The sequence below is a fragment of the Halichoerus grypus genome, chromosome 14 (genome assembly GCF_964656455.1).
Source record: "Halichoerus grypus chromosome 14, mHalGry1.hap1.1, whole genome shotgun sequence".
Lineage (NCBI taxonomy): Eukaryota > Metazoa > Chordata > Mammalia > Carnivora > Phocidae > Halichoerus > Halichoerus grypus.
The window spans coordinates 86770927-86787620 of NC_135725.1; the positions used below are offsets into that span (position 1 = coordinate 86770927).

General features: G+C 54.8%; 1 protein-coding gene across 2 annotated transcripts; it reads left to right on the top strand.

Annotated features, from left to right (window-relative positions):
• The first annotated feature begins 778 nt into the window (after nucleotides 1-778).
• Nucleotides 779-16151, top strand: URM1 (ubiquitin related modifier 1). Of its 2 annotated transcripts, XM_036117834.2 has the most exons (6): nucleotides 779-926; nucleotides 5085-5155; nucleotides 13314-13395; nucleotides 14705-14753; nucleotides 15083-15127; nucleotides 15988-16151. In XM_036117834.2, exons 1-6 carry the CDS (start codon nucleotides 892-894, stop codon nucleotides 16045-16047), a joined length of 342 nt encoding a protein of 113 aa, XP_035973727.1. In that variant the 5' UTR covers nucleotides 779-891; the 3' UTR covers nucleotides 16048-16151. The 2 variants fall into 2 exon arrangements, with proteins under 2 accessions (XP_035973727.1, XP_035973732.1); XM_036117839.2 differs by having other exon boundaries at nucleotides 780-926; nucleotides 15083-16151.
• The last annotated feature ends 543 nt before the right edge of the window (nucleotides 16152-16694 follow it).

The window sequence follows — 16694 nt, forward strand, 5'->3', positions numbered from 1 at the left end:
CCTTTCTAGCCTCATCTCTTACCAGGTCCTCTGCTTCCCAACTTCCACCTTCCCTTCTTGGGGTGCTCCGGCATGGTCTCCCACCCAGAGCCTTTGCATCTTCTGTTCTCCTCATTGGAATGCTCCCAGAGGTTTCTCTCCCCCTCACATCCACCTACTTTACTCAGGCTTTAGAGCTCAGTTCAGGTCCAGCCCAATCTGTTTTCTTTTTGAAGTTCCTGTGACTTCAGATCACTTCTTTCGGTTTGAGATTTTATATTTATTAGTATGACTGGTTCGTTTATTTGATTAGCGCTAGCTTCGCCCACTAGCCTGTGAACGCCCTAAAGGCAGGAACCTTGCCCATCCCGTTCACCACACACACCTATAGCACTCACCAAGATGCCTGGTACACGGAGGACATGCAATAAATATCTGTTGAATGAGTAAATCCCAAATCGATAACCAAAGGGGCAGATGCATAGCGACTCGATAGCTCAGGAGAGATTGCTGGACTGGAAATAAAGATTTGCAGTCACTTACAATTCAAGTCAAGACGAATGGACGGGCTCACCCAAGCGGTGTGCGGGCTTAAGAGAGATTTGTTAACTTTTGCAAGATAAACAGTAACGTGGCTCACAGGTACTGCACAAAGACGCCCGGGGCCCACCTCGCTACCTCGCACAAGCCGCTGCCCACCCAGCCCTCTGAACCCCGTCACTAAAAGGCAGAGGGAGACCAAGAGTCTCCAACAGCGCCGTGACCTCCCCTCCGCTCTTCACTCTCCGCCTTCCTCCAATAGCTGCGGAGGATGGCTCCCTGGGTGCCGCCTCTTCCGTCCGCGCCTACCGGAAGTGGGGCGGGAGCGCCGGAAGTTGAAAGGGAATTTCCTGTGAGCTCGGCTTCCTCAACATGGCGGCGCCCTTGTCAGTGGAGGTGGAGTTCGGGTGAGTCACAGAGCTTGGGCGCCGTGGGGATGGATTGAAGTCGTCGGGCCCGGAACTTCCCTCCCTCTGCTTTGGTCCCCGTCACGACCGAATCGCCAAGGCTCCCGGCGCCTTCCCAGAGCTACGCCACCCGCCTCGGAGAGTCTGAGAGGTTCGGTCTCCCTTGGCGACGAGGCCGTATGTCCGGGAATAGAGGCGCAAGCCCAGTCGTGGAAGTGCTCTCTGGGCACTCCTCAGTGCCCTGTGCCCTGCCGGACCCTAAAGGCGTGACGGTTAGCTGGCGGCCTCCTTACCTTCCTTGCTAATCCCGTTTTGGACCAGGCCCGTGTGTCTGGCATCTGAGCTCCTAGAACCGAGAAGGACCACCCTTCACCCCCAGATTTCTTCTTTCGCGCAGCAGTTTCCACCTACACGGTTCCTAGAGCCTTGTTTCTCGTGGGATGTGTAGCCAAGACGGGACTCCTTCTCTTTCTCAAGATTTGGGAGTGTTAAACAGACCTGAAACCCTTTCAGGACCTTCAGGAGATTTGCTGATTGCCTTCTGCAGATCTTGAGTCAGGTGGAGATACGGGGATAAATAAATAGCACGGTGGAGGAGGCTGAGTTGGCAGTACAGCATGCACAAGACGAGAGGAGCAGGATTGGGGCACACACACCACTAGCTAAACAAACCCAGATCAGGGAGGAAGTCTCCTCAAGCCACTATCTTCTGTCCCCTACAAACAGGTTTGTCATGTGATTTCAGAGCTGAGAGAAACCGCAGAGCTTGGAGAGAAGGCAAAGAAACTGAGACCCAACAGATGGGTGGTAGAATTTCAAGTCACATGGGAAACGCCGGGACTAGATGTGTGTGTGTGTGTGTGTGTGTGTGAAGATAAACAAGCCAAGGCTTATATGAAAGGGAAAGTCTGAAACGGTAATTTAAAACCTCTAGCCATAAATGCTTTTCCTTCCATGAGGTGCCCCCAGTTTCTTTCATGTTTTCCCTTCATTGGATAGTCCATTCAGTAGCCATTTATTGAGTGCCTATCATGTGCCAGGCAGTGAGCCAGGCACTGAGGATACAAAGATAAATAGAACTCTGTCCATGTCCTCCAGTGTTCAGTGTTTCTGTCCGTTAGAATAAGGGAGTAGTCTCATGAATGTTAACTGCATTTTAATTGACAATATTGTCTGGCCCCATGGGTCCAATTAGAACGATACTGGTTTGGCCTCCTGACTATTTTGCTTCACTGACCCTTGGCTCAGCTATACACCCACCCCACCCCACCCCCCTATAGCTTGGTTCTAGGAGGATCCCTGCTGTTTTGACAGGCTTCAGCAGAGCTGAAAAGAGCTGCAGACTGCCGGTGTTAAGGTTTATCTGCAGTCAGCCTACCTTTCATCCTTACTGAGTCAGACATGGTACTTGTTCATCAGGAATGTCTGTCTGCCAGGTACTCTGCTGGCAGCAGTGGGGAGCCCTACTATGAGGAAGATAGGGTCCCTGCCTTCCAGAGCTTACGGACTAGCTTAATTACCCCTTTTCTAGCCTAAACATCTCTAGCTTCAGCCTCCCTCACCCCCAAGAGCAAGAGTGAGCCCCACAGCATTCCTCCCCTGTCTCCCCATCTCCTAACACCTCCACTCACCACCTCAGCATCCCGTGAGAATGGCAGCTTCTCAGGAAGCCAGAATGTCTAAGATGTATGCCAAACCCAGATTCCTTCTCTCTTTGTCTCAGTGCATGTTTTCGGCCCTGGCTTCTCTTTCATTATCTACGTTTCTTCGTGGACTTCCTTCACCCCTCACTGTGAACCTGAGCAGATTTGCAAAGAAACTGCCTTGCCCATCATTCTCTCCCTTCTGTCCCTTGAGTGCCACTCTGGTCCTTGAAGAGTCCATTTAGGATTTTGCCTCTTTTCCCTGAGTAGATGTGGTCCTGTCAGTCCGACCAGCTTTGATAGGCTCTCTAGAAGATCTCTCACACCGTTCACTCTCTTGTGAGGAACGAGTTCTGCCCTCCTTTGTCTTGCCTCCTGAACTGTCCTGAGCGGTGCCTTTTCTTAGATCACACAAGGTTCAAAGTATGCAGTAGAGATGTGTTATGTGTCCAGATGTGAGATTCCCTTTCCCTCACCCCTTTTCTTTCTTCCTGAGACTTGTAGGTGTTGGCAAAGGGAGGCAGGGCCATTGAGGTCAGAGAAGAAGGAGGAATGGGCATTTTCATTCATTCAGCAAATATTTCTTGAGTGCCTACTGTGTGTCAGACCCTGTTTTAGGCAGAGCTTGTACTCCAGCAGGTAGAAAGGAAATAAATAAACAAAACAAAAAATACATGAGATGAGCTGATGGAGATAAGCTAGAAACAGGGAGGGCAGTTTGGGGATCGTCTGTACCAGCCGCTGGTACCAACAAACACTCCCATCAGGAATTAGGGGGTGAAGGGAAGATGAAGTAGCTTCAGATGTAACTCCTTAGTTGAGTTTGAACAGCAGACCCTGTGGGACATAAGAATGTCTGGCTTTGGTTCTCTTCTGGTACCAAAACAGGCCCCTTGCCCGCCTCCCTAAATCTCTCCAGAGGCCGGGTGTTCACCTTCCTCCCTTCCAGATGTGCTGGCAGTAGAAATGCCAACCCCTCCCTTGGGGAGCCAGTGAACCCAGTGGTGACGGGTCACTCTGAGCGAGACTGCTTCTCCCTTTCTCTGCTTGCAAAGGGAAAAACAGCCTTGGCCTCTGAGCCTGGCACCACCAGTTTGGCCACTCTTGGTTGTTTGCCTGGGTCCCAGTGCCTCCAGTTCCCACCCCTCTTCTCTGACCCCCAACTCCTGAGCCCCTTGCCTGTCACCCTCCCCCACCCCAGCTGCTGCATGTGCCAGCCCCCACCCAGGAGAGAACGAGGCTCTTGGAAGGGGATAAATGGAGGCTCTGTGCAGGCTTGCAGCTGAAATGGCCCTGCGCGCGGCCACAGATGGGCCTCCTCTCCCCCTCCACATTTCTGCATCAACAAAGCGTGACCTTGTTTGGATGACAGTCGCCCCATGTTTCCCCCATGACAATGCTTGCCTTGCCTTTGCCTCCCAGTGGACTGTCTCAGGACATCTCTGTTCTCTGAAATTGGGAAAGGGTGGTGGGGTGGGAGGCGTCACATCCATCAAAAGTCTGTTAAGGCCTTCTCAGTTAAGATCCATGTGAAGTCTGAGATGGGGATCAGGAGACCCAGAGGAGGAAGCACTGTGGGCCATTGAAAGAGCCCTCGTGTCCGCATCATAAGCCCCAGCTTCTGGACTTGGCTCCAAGCATCTCTGCTGTCCCAACTTCCCCTTGGCCAGGTGCTGGCACACGGAAGTGAACCAAGCTGCCTTCAAGGGGCTTTCTGACCTTTGGGGAGTCTTGTTTTCTTTCTGTCAAGGTTGCTGGGGCTGAGCAGAAACCAGTTGGAATTTAGATCCTACTTCAGCCACTGCCTCTGTGACCTTGGGCAAGTCACTTAACCTCTCCAGGCCTCAGTCTGCTTCTCCATCAGATGGAACTGATAATGTTTGCCTCCCTGACTCCTTACCTGGTTTGCCCAGCGGATGAAATGAGATGAAGAGTGTTCTTGTAAATGGCAAAGTTATTGCTAAGCCCAGTGGAGTCTCAACCTCCAGCACTGTGGTGTGCCCACCAGGCCAGCAGTGTGTGGCACAAGCTGGGCCATTTCAAACCCTCCCCTGGCCAAAGGAAACCCCTCAACACACAGGGTCTCCATCATGTCTGATAGTGGCTTCTCAACACTTGTGTAGATGGAAAGAGATTGAGGCTTGAGAACATGAAGTCACGTGCCCAAGGTCTGGGCATCAGGCAGAGGTGGAGTGTGGTCTGCATCTCGTGGCAATGGCTCCAAAGCTTGTGCTCTGCACCCATATGCTAAGCTGCCTCTTGAGAAAGTAGAGGAGTAAAAATGAGAGTCTGCAAAGTTGGGTGCCTGGTCATTGGTAGGACTTATTTACATCCTACTTGACCATATCAGGAAGTCAAATTTGAGAATCAGTCACATACTGGTACTCGAGCTGTCCCTGAGCCTCGGTCTGTGCATCTCTTCAGCTTCTAATGTCAGCCCCCTCCTCAGTTTTCAGTCTTGGCTAAGTTTTTGCAGGAGCTCACCTGGCTGTCTTTCTCTGGCCCTCCTTTGCAGAGGCGGTGCGGAACTCCTTTTCGACGGCGTAAAGAAACATCAGGTCACCTTACCTGGACAGGAGGAGCCCTGTGAGTATGCGCTTTCTGGGCCCCTCTCTGGGGGCTGCTGAGCGGGAATCTAAGGCGTCACTCAGCCCTGTTCAAGAGGGAATGGGTAGGATTTCCCTGGCCAGAGGGAGGGAGGAGAGTAAGGAAGAGACATCACTAGAGTACCCTTCCCCCATGCTCTCTAAGATGAGCCAGCTTTGCAGGAGGGAGGTAGCTTAGCTTCGTCCTTACAGATGCGGGTTCTGTATTCAGACAGACTGGAGTTTGGATCTCCCTAGAACCTTAGGCCAGGGCCCTCACCTCTCTGAGCTTTAGTGTTCCTACATATGAGGTAAGGACGGAAGTCCCTATGTGCTAAAAGCCATAGCCTGCATCTCCGTTGTTACTCGATGGCAGCAGAGAGGTGTCCTCATGAAGGGGGTCACCTTCATCAAGAATGGAACAGTGTGGATGGGCTCACATGGTGAGAGGGTTTAGATGAGGCGGAAAGTATCCAGCCAGAAAGGATTGGGGAAGTTGACTAAGGGAGACAGTGAGATGTTTTTGTTTGTCCATTCAAGTACTTGCTCATCATCCTTTAACAAGTATATGCTGAGCACCTCCTGTGTGGCAAACCATGTACCAGGCACTGGGGAGACATGCAAATATGAGCCAGTCTCTGCCTTCACACTAGGCCGGGGGGGGGGGGGGGGGGGGGATGGTGGTTGAAGAGGTAACTTGCAAGAGTCCAGCTGGGTAAATATCCGTGTAGCCTAGAGGCAGGGGCCTGGGCATCACAACCCCAGAGGTGCCCTGCAGCCCTAGCAGTGGGTCCTCACAAGAGCAGAACACTCAGGGGTGCCTGGGTGGCTCAGTTGTTAAGCGTTTGCCTTCGGCTCAGGTCATGATCCCAGGGTCCTGGGATCGAGCCCCACATCAGGCTCCCTACTCTGCGGGAAGCCTGCTTCTCCCTCTCCCACTCCCCCTGCTTGTGTTCCCTCTCTTGCTGTCTCTGTCTCTCTCTGTCAAAAAATAAATAAAATCTTAAAAAAAAAAAAAAAGCGGAACGCTCAGAATGGGAGCCCATCTCCGCCTAAGGCTGAGATACTTCGGGAGGTGGGGGGATCCATCCTGTGAGGAGGCAGGGGAATTGGGTTCATGGAAGCAGGCAGTTGAGAAATGGTCATGAGCTCTGACGGGGTTCTTCTGGAACTGGACACACATCTGCCGGGAATCAAACAGTTGCCCAAATTCACTGGCTGCCAAGGCTGTCTGTGACCCTGCCTTGGGGTGGAGAGCAGTGGCACAGGGTGGGGTTGTTTGCTACATTCCGAGCCGGGGGACATTAACCGAAGCACAGGATGCTGCCATCCTTGAACTGGGAGTGGCCATGAGGCTGGGTGAAATGTCAGGACTGGGGGACAGTGTGCGTCCCCGGTGAGGGAAGACCCGGGAAGATAAAGGTGACTGGTTCTTAGTTTGACAGATGGCCACACAGCCTGGGGAGGGAACAAGGGGCTCTCAGAAGAAGCCTCTCAAGGATCCAGCCGTAAAGACCTGGCCAGGAAGTTAGTAAAGTCTCATGAGTTATGATTCATTTCCCCCACAATTGCGTGGCTCAGATGTCCTCAGGGTTAATGATTCCAGTCCCCTCATTCGCCCATTGGCTGAATGGTTACCATGTGCCAGAGCTGGAAGAGGTACTCACTCTGTGGTTGGGGTTGGCATATCTTGTTCTGATGCCTCCTTTGTATCAGGCACTGTACTAGTTGCTGGGTATTCGGTGGTGAGCAAAACAGATGCGGCTCTTGCCCTGCATGGTGTGTAGTAGAAGTGGAGGCAGGCAGCAAACCAGGAAACACCTAGTGTGGTGGGCATTGGCATGAGGAGAGCAAACAGGTGCTTTGAAGGAGAGCACACGGTAAAGGAAGGCCTCTAAAGGGATGACTTTGAGGTGAAGGCCTGAAGGGTAAAAAGCGGCTGGCCTGGTAAGTTGGGAGGGAGAGCAGAGGTGCTGGGGCCCATTCCAGGCAGAGGGGGTAGCTCTTGTGAGGGCCTCTTGGTCAAAGACCTCAGGGTGGTCTAGGAACTGAAGAAAGGCCAGTGTGATGAGGACCACAGGCTGCGTTTGGCATGGTAGGCACAACCCTGGTTGGTTGTGCAAGTAATTGTCACAAATTCTTAGGTGGTAACTGCCATTATTATTCCCAGTTTAAAAACTGGAAACCCCAACTCAGAGATGCCAGGGGTCGTCTTAGTCCACACCATATGGTTATTTAAATGGCAGAGCTGGGATTTAGAACCAGATTTCAGGGTCTCCAAAGTCCTTACATGGAGCCACGAACTCCCTGAGTCACATGACATCTCACACCTGCAGTGTATTTTCTGGTTTCTATACTTTTCTTTCGTTCGTTCATTCATTCATTCATTCATGCCTTCAATAGCTACTTACTTTGATTTTTGTAATGACCCCAGTGGATATTATATATGATCAAGAAAAACAAACCTCAGAGAGAGAGAGAGAAAGAGAGACAGTGACCTGTCCAAAGTTACGTAAGTAGGGAGGCAGGGCTAAGACCCAGGTATTTGATCTCTCATCCTCCATTCACTGCTTAGTGGGTAGATGGGGCCTCCCCTCCCCTCTCCGGGATGGCAGAAAAGCAAGCAGGGGAGAGAAGCTGAAATGGCCCCTTGACTCAGTCTCCGGGCCCTTGGCTGTGGATCTCCACCCCTGGTTCCCATTTTCGCCCTGCTGCGCCCAGAGGCGTAGGTCACCCTGCAGCCGCAGAGCCGGCTGCCAGCTGCCAGGCACTACCCTGGCACACAGGAGCCCAACGGGTGCCGCCAGCAGAGTCCCACTCTTCCCCCCAGCCCGTGCCCAGCTCTGTCGACTGGCAGCCTTCCCAGCCCAGGGGCTGCCACTTGGCCAAGCAGGTCTTGGAGACTCCAGCAGAGAAAATAGCAACCATAAGATTATGGATTGTGACAAGTCTCACAAACAAGGGGACTCCAGGGCCCTGGGTCCTGGGCCAGGGGAGAGCTTCCAACCCAGCCAACTTGGGAAAAGAGGATGGGCAAGGCCAAAGGGGGTGAGCCTGCAAGAGGAGCCCTGGCAGTGCGCATTTGCAGATCACTTACTTCTGCGGGCCTCTTTTTTCCCATCTGTGAAACGGGAGGTTGGGCTAGATTTAGTCTTTATTGAGCTGGTTACCCATTGGACATCCACAGTTTGGAAAAGTTGCTTCCAGATCTGAGCACATAATTCTGGGCATCAGGATGTGTTGTTGGTGAGAAGGTATGCTTATTGAGGGGGATGTCCTAACAGCCATCTCCTTGATTGGCAGGGGTTGGTAGGCGCCATCAGTTTCGGACATTGCGGCCACTGGGGGCTGGCTTTTATGCATCAAGGGTCTCTTAACGCAAGGCCCCCAGCCCATGGTTGGTCAGTGGCCTGGAGCAAACCCAAAATGTCAGGGAAGACAGACTGTCCCCGTGTGGGCCTTACCTGCCCTGGTCCCCAGGAGGAGACAGTAGGCCTCACCTTTCCCTGCCCTTCTCCCTCTGCCCTGCCTTTGTATTATTACAGGGTGGCCGGCTAGGGAGCTGGAGGGAGCTCCCGGCGCTTTAAACTGCTTAGCATGCATTTCACAGCCTCTCTGGGGCCAGCTGTTCCTTTCTCTGCTCTGGGGCCTGTTTGCTGATCCCCTCCCCACTGCCCTCCTCTCCCCCAACCCCTCCCAGTCCCTGTGCAAAATTGCTTTTGAAAAGATCCACTTTCTGCTTAATTAAACAATGAGAAGCGTCCCCTGCACATCTGTAAACCTCCTTCTGAGGCCAGTTTAGCCCACAAACTGCTCCATTCTTACCCCCATTCACTTGTAAATGGACCCTCTGATGTTCCCTCTACCCTCTCTTCTCCTTTACTCCCCCCATCCCTGCTCTTTCTTCTCCCTTTTCAACTAAGGCCTGGGGTGGGCTCCCAGAAGAGCCTGGAGCCTGGTGGACTTGGTGGGAACTGGAGCGGTTTAACCTTATGGAGGAGAAGACTTAGGGGATCCAGCTCTCCCAGATCTGAGTGGCATGGGGAAGAGGGGCCGCTTTTGTTGGTGTGGTCCCCATGGACCAACCAAGCTCCTTGGGAGTGTCAGGAAGACAGATTTCAGGTTAGGAGAAAAGTTCTCCCTGGAGGTGATCAAAGAGAGGCTGGATGTGGGTCTGTTGCAGTTGGGGTTCATTATCAGATAAGACCTTGGGATTGTTCTCTTTCAGCCCAAGAAGCTAGGATGGACACCAGTGGAGGGCCCCTGCCACAGTGGATGGTCAGTGTCCCCAGACAAGGACAGTCCACTGGGGCGAGCGATCCTGGTGGGAGCTTTTGTTGGTGCGCTCTAAGAGTGGTGTGCGTGGTGCCCCTTTGCCGGCAGCCTTCAGGAGAGGGGTCTGGCAGCCAAGAGGATAAGGAGCCCTGAGTCACTGTGGGCAAATGGACATTTGTCCTGTTCGTTGGACACTCCACAGGGCCTGCTGCTACCTTATGCCTGAACCCTCATGGCAGTGCTTTGGGGTTTGAATTGCTGTCCCCATTTGTCAGAGGCTGACACTGAGACTGAAAGGCAAGGTGACTTCCTGCACAGGGCGTCTAGCAGCAGCCCAGGGTCTCCCGGCTCCAGAACCCCAACTCTTAACCACCCTGCCACAGCGCAGCAGCTCCCACTCCTGCTCTTCCCCAAATGCGCGGGCCAGACTTCCTCACGGAGACCTTGTTTTAGGTGCCCATCCAGCGCCGGCCTTCTGGCCCCCACAGCCTCAGAATGTGAGTCCTTCCACCTCGGTTGTCCTGGGAGCATGTTAGGGGTCTGAACATCTAAAATGGAGGAAAGGGGGCACCTGGCTGGCTCAGCAGAGCATTGAACTCTTGATCTTGGGGTCGTGAATTCAAGCCTCACGTTGGCTATAGAGGTTACTTTAAAAAATAAATCAATAAAATGATTTTTATAAATAAAATGGAGGGAAGGCCAGTGTCTGGGGCCCCCTCACCATTCCCAGTCCCCCCCATTCCCTCATTGCCCTCGCACTTCTGATGGCGAGGTAATGGATCCCTCGGAAAAGCCCCAGCCAGTCCCAGCACTATCCCATGAGTGCCGGGCTGTCGCAACCCATCCCCAGGGGGCCAGGGGCCTGAGCAGAGCATGCAGAAGCTCAAGACATTGGGAGAGGGCAAAGGGTACAGGTTTTCCCTCTGGATCACAGAACAATTACGGCACGGATGTGCCGGGAGCTTTATATGGATCATCTTACTCGGTCCTCACAACAGCCCTGTGGGGTGTTCTTAGCATTCCCCCAAAGAAGGAAGCAGAGGCTCAGAGAACCCCACAGCCAAGGTCATAGGACCAGGAAGTAATGGCTCAAACTCAGAACCAGGACTGCCTCTGTTCTCAACCTCTCCTCCGCCCTCTGCAGTTGTCCGCATTGTCAGCAAATACGTCAGGCGGGTTCTGTGTGGGAGACTGCGCGGGGTCCTCAGGACATGCCGGGCATTTGAGCTGGATCTTGATACCGAGTGTCACCAGAGAAACGCGGAGCAGCGGCCCAGACAGCGTGGGTTCTGTACCCACAGAGCACACTTGGGGTTCACGAGGAAGGAGAGGCCTCTTCCAGAGCAGACCTGTCACAAGGCCCCTGCATGCCCCGCATGGTCCGGCCTGCTCTCGTGCTGATCTTCTTGTCTTCTCTGTTCTATTACCTCGAACCTGCCAATTCCATCCTGCCTCAGGTCTTCGTGTATGCGCCTTCTTCTGCCTGGGCTGCTTCCCCATCCTGCCCTACTCATCCTTCAGGCCTCAGCATCAACGCGAACATCTTCCGAAAAGTTTTCCTGCCCCCGCACTCAGGAGATAGCATTTATCGCAACTAATTGGCTGTCTTCCTAGCACCTGGCACATAGTAGTTGCTCAATAAATATTTGTCTTGTGAGTGACTACATGGGATCCCAGGAGAGAAACCACCCTCAGTGGAGTGGGAAGGCAGGAGGACCTAGAGGGGGAAGGTGAACGGGAGATTCCCCAGAGCCACCAGTCCCTGACTCTGCTCAACCCTTCCTCCTCCCCTGGGCGCCTTTGGAAGCCGACCATCTGGCTTGGAGGCTATTTGCATATTGTCTGGGCCTCAGCAAGCCTAGCAAGATGTCCCTGGGGGTGTGTTTCAGGCCAGGCCGTGTGGCCCTTGCAAGGCCTCCCTGCGAAGGGAGCAGCGAGTTCCACCTCTCCCCACCCCCAAATCCAGGCATGGGGGAACAATACGGCGACCTCACCATGGAAACAGGCTATCAAGAATGTGGGCAGGCCTGGGGGGCACAGAGGAGGGAGGGAGTGACCTCAGCAAAGAGGAGCATCATGATAAATGAGCCCGTACCGACAGCAGACTCACCCCCCAGTCCACCCCTCTGGGACTCCATGATGGTGCCATCACTTGGATGACCCCGACATGACCACTAGCCCTCCCCTCTCCCCTCAGCCTATCCAGAGTGGAGCAGAAGCCCCCTCCTTTTGGAGGGAGTCCGGGCCCTTAACCCAACTGGGTCCCGGTTCTGCACAGGCCAGCCGGGGCTGTGGAGGTGCAGCTGGTGGCCCTCGGGCCAGGCACTGCCCACTGCCTCTCGGCTCCTCCACACACAGGCACAGCCCCGCCTGCCACGGCTGGCTGATGGATGCGTCAGACCCCATCGGCTGTATCGAGCGGCCACAAGATGTATGGGCTGGCGGCCCACCAGACAGTGCCAAGATGGAGGCCGAAGGGGAGCCTCTGAGCCTCAGGGAGGAACCCAGCCAGGAGTCCAAACGGACTGCAGCTAGTTGGAGGCTACACTCTGCATCCCCTGCCCGCTCCAGGGACCATGAGGACTCCAATCTGCTTTGTTTAAAAGCAGGAATTACAACTGAAAGGCGGCAGCCTCAGATCTTGGACACTTTGCCCATGGCCCCGTGCTCTGCTGGCGGACGATCCAGGGAAGTTGGCATGGAGCAGAGTGAATGGGTCCGTTCCGGGTGCAGCCTGCCTGCCTCTCAGGAGGGTGGCATGCAGGTCAGGGAGAATGCCTTAAAACCCTGCCCGAGGCTGGTTCTGTGGTGGAGACACACTTCTGGGCCGAGACTGGGGCAGAGCGGAGCTTCTCAGCCAAGCAGCCTTTCCCTCAGCTGCAGGCCGGGGCTGTCACTCTGCATGGAGAAACCAAGGCGCTGCCTGGGCCCTTCTTCAGCTTCGCCTCTGAGCTCTGCTCAGGCGTGGGTCCAGGACAGCAGACCCCTCCGGGAGACTAAGTCAGGATGGAGGTGGCTGGCCTCAAGCCCCTCTGACTTCCTAGAGACTAGTTGTCTCCCCGGGGCCTTCAGTCCTCAAGTGGTCTCGAGGAGAGAAGGAGCTGCAGCCTCAGGAGACAGTCTGTTGGAGGAGGAGACAGTTGGACATTTGAGGGCTGTAGGCTTTGAGGTGTTTATGGAGCCAGGTTTCAGTGTGCTGTGGCCTGGGACCTGTTCCTAGGAAAGGAGAGGTGATCCAGGGGACAGTAGCTCTGAGCCTCCACATGATGTGCACAGAGCTCAGTGGCTGTCCCAGAACCCCAGAGTGGCTGACCTCAGTGTCCAAGCTGAGCAGGAGAGGCCCTTTCGATCCTGAACCTCTTGCCTATTCAGGGTGGCCGTCCCCGGCCTGGGGGGACTCTGTGAAGGTGGGGGTAGCGGGGCAGTGATTTGTCAGCGGCCCTGGCTGGTGAAGGATCCTTCTCTCCCTCTGCCAGAGGAAATTAACTGATGTTATCGGCTCAGCAATTGTTTTTCTTCCCTCACAAAGGGAAATATATGCAGACCCCTCTGAGAGCAAAGCTGAGTCCTCCCCATCTGGGACTGGCTGGAGAGAGAAGGGTGGAGGGGGTCCTGCAGGGCCCTTCAGAAGCCTGTCTGTCTTGAGGCCCCGTCACCTCTTTAAGCCTTGAGCAGCACCACTTTCTCTGAAGGCCTCTCTGGCAGGATGCTGGTCACCTAGCCCCCTTCCTCACTTTGGGAATCTGGAAGTCCAGGGGTCGCAAGAGCCTGGTCTAAAAGAGGCCTCTGAGCCCCATGTTCACTTCCTTCTGATCCAGGCAAGGCTCTGGGGGCCGGGAATCAATGGGGTTTGACAAGAGCTTGTTCTGTGCCTTCCTCTCTAGGGGACATCCGGAACCTCCTTGTCTGGATCAAGAAGAATTTGCTAAAAGAGCGGCCAGAATTGTTCATCCAGGGAGACAGCGTGTGAGTCCCTTTCTTCCCTTCCCTGAGGAGGGCAGGCGGGGGCAGGGGGGAAGGAGGTTTGAGCCCCTATCCTTGGGTTCACCCGCAGCCTTCTTGGGGTCCTGTTCTCCCCTTTATCCTCCCTCTGTCTCTGGGCCTCAGCTACTCTCTCCATACAGAAAGTCCTGAGAAAAAGATGCTGCCCACAGTCCCTTGCATCCCTCGACAATCTGGGACTGTGGTTGTCCCGTAGAACGTTCTGTGATGATGGAAATGTTGTGTATTCTGTGCTGTCCAGAGTAGTAGCTGCTAAGCACATGAGTCCATTGAGCCCTAGAAATGTGAATGGTGCCTCCTAGATACCGTCCTGGAGGGCACAGGTCTAGAATCCCAGGGAGTCACTGTGCACGGGTGCATACACACACACGCACGTTCGTGCTCACTGGGGTGAGCACACCCCTGCCCCTAGCCCAGAGCTTCTGGACCTGTCCCGGACCTAGCCCGGCCTCCTGGGAAAAGAGCCACACTCCGTGTCACAGCCAAGAAGTCACTCTCCTTCGACAAGAAGGAGGCCTAAGGTGTAAGAGAGGTGGGCAAGGCACTTGTGGGAGCCAGTCACCATCCCCTTGCAGCGGAGGTCACCAGCAGGCCCTGGGTGCTAAGGCTGCCGTTCAAGCCCTGGCTCAGGTCACGGTCCTGCCGTCCCGGAGGCCACCCCCCAAGGAGAGTAGTGCTCCTTGGGCTGCTGCCAGGCGGGTAGCTGTCCAGATGTCAGCCTCCCCTGCCTTACACCGGGCAGGGCTGCTCTCGGGTATGTGGGTGCTTGAGGCCCCGGGCAGCCTTCCCTGGTTCCGAAGAGCCAAGATAGCCTCGTCTCCGGGACAGGCCTGTGGGAGGCCCAGGAGGGTGAGGTGAGAGCCCTGGAAAACTGTGCTGCTGCCAGTGGTTACAGGGGTAGACGCAGGCAGGTGCCTGGCATGCATTGTCCCATCTCATTCTGGCGCAGACCTGGGAGGACGGCTGCGTAATTTGTGCCATTTTCAGATGAGGAAACTGATGCTCAGAGAAACAAAATGAGTTGCCTGAGGTCTAGGAGGTGGTGCTGGAATTTGTACCCGTTTTCCGTATCACCCCAAAAGCTACGACTGTCTGGCCTGGTTTCCTTTAGACTCAGTGTCCCCTCCACTTCCTGGGTGATTTTTCATCAGAACCTCAGGAGGACAAGCTCCCACCACACTGTCCTCCAGCCCAGGTGTCTCAGCCTCTATGCCCCTGCTGCCGACTGCCTCCTGCCCTTCACTCCCAGCTCCTCACGCCCTCTTTCCCACAGGCGGCCAGGAATTCTGGTGCTGGTTAACGATGCGGACTGGGAACTGCTGGTCAGTACCTCGGGAGACATCCCTCCCCTCACTGCTTCCCCAGGACAGCCTTGGGTCTTTCATCAGGCCCAGCGGGGTTGGCTGGCTAGTCCCGGGTCCCACTTGGCTTCCAAAGTGGGGCCACTCAAGTCTCCCACCCGAGGGAGGAAGGAACGGGTAGCTGGGGGAAGTGGTGTTCTCGCCTCCATCCTGAAGATTTGCAGGTTAATATGCAGGGCACCCATTTTTCTGGTAGATTTTATCCTTCTCTCCCAAAGCGACCAGGCCCCCTTCTCCCTTCCCGACAGCTGAGGAGAAGCCCCTGACGTCTCCTTTCTCTCCTGGACCAGGGCGAGCTGGACTACCAGCTGCAGGACCAGGACAGCATCCTCTTCATATCCACGCTGCATGGCGGCTGAGGGCCCCGCTCTGGGCCCGGGTTCCCTTGGCGTGGGGAGAAGAGCACAATCAGACATCCCCTGGGGCCCTGCTTCCAGGTCTCCCTGTCCCCCTTGGCCGCTTTCTTCCCTGCTCTGTCCCCTGAGCTCCCTCCAGGCAGGGAAAAGAGGCCAGGTGCTAAAAATGAGCCTTTCTCAGGCACGTGAGTGGGGGCGGGCAGGCTCAGCCCTGCCTCCCTCCCCAGCAACTGAGGTGGGGGAGGGTGCCCCTCTGCTTTGTCACAACAGGAGGGGGCTCCCTGGCCAGGTGACCCAGCTGCCTTCCATTCCTTGTGTCTCAGTCTAAACACCGAGTGACCACTGACGAGGCACTCCAGCTCCCGGGCTGTAGTGTCTTCGTGGGGAAGATGAATGGACAGGAATAGCTGATAGGAAGCCCCTCCCTTCTCCAAGATGGGAGGAGTCTCTGCCTCAGTTTCCCCATCTAGACAGCAGAGGGCTCTGGCTGTCCCCCACTGATACCATTATGGAACCCCAGCTGGGGTCCCCTATTCAGTGCTGACTCCCCCCTCCCAGCAGCTGCTCTTCCAACCACACCCTCCTCCTGCTCCCCCATCCCCAGCCCTTGACCCTGGCTGGCCTTCCCCCCCACAGGCCACCAGATGGGCTCCTAAGACCCTCCCCCAGCAAAAGGCTGCCTGCAGCTCATTCTGGAGAGAGAGAAAGAGGAGCAGGCAAAAGCTTGGACTGGCACATAGAGGCCTGGGATGTCAGAGTGCCTCAGTTTCCTCCTCAACAGCAACTGAATGTTTATAAGTATCTGAAAGCAGGTGTGATCCTTGATGGCACAAATGCAGACTTTATCTCCTTTCCCACCTCCTGCAGGAAGCAGGGTGGGGGCAGGCAGCACCTGGTAGGCAGGATGGTTTGCCCCTCCTCCCTTCATCCCTTCTGGAAGTCTTGGGGCCTCATTGCCTGCAACAGCTGGCCTTGGGCAAATAAAAGACTAGGGTGTTTACTAGCTTTGCCTGGAGCTTCATCCTTAGAAACCAGTGGCACTCCACATCCCCCCAGCCATGGTCCCTGGTCCAACCTCTCTGCCCTTAGCCTAGGACTTTCAGAGCTGCCCTTCACCCAAAAAGAGGGCAGGGGTTCAAACCCAGACTACACAGACTGTCTGGGAGAGAATGGTCTGATAGGGCCATCTGGAGAAGGGGATGGCAGAGCCTGTCTGTGCTGACCAGTCTGGGTCCCAGGACACTTCTCTACTTGTCCAAGGCCAGGCTTTGTCCCACCAGCTGCAGCCCACAGCCCCAGAAACCAGAATGGGGGTGTCATATCAAACTGCTGAACCTCCCTTCCCATGACCTGGAGAAGAAGCTTCGCTGGGGAAAAATCTCAAAAAAAAAAAAAAAAAAATTAGGGCATTAACATCATCCCACCCAAAACATTGTTTTTCATTAAATGTCAATAATTTAAGGTAGAACCTCTCTCCTGTGGGATGAAAGTGCCAAATGGTTGTCTCAGCAGTGTTGGGGGTGGAGGGGATGTGTATGCACATCAT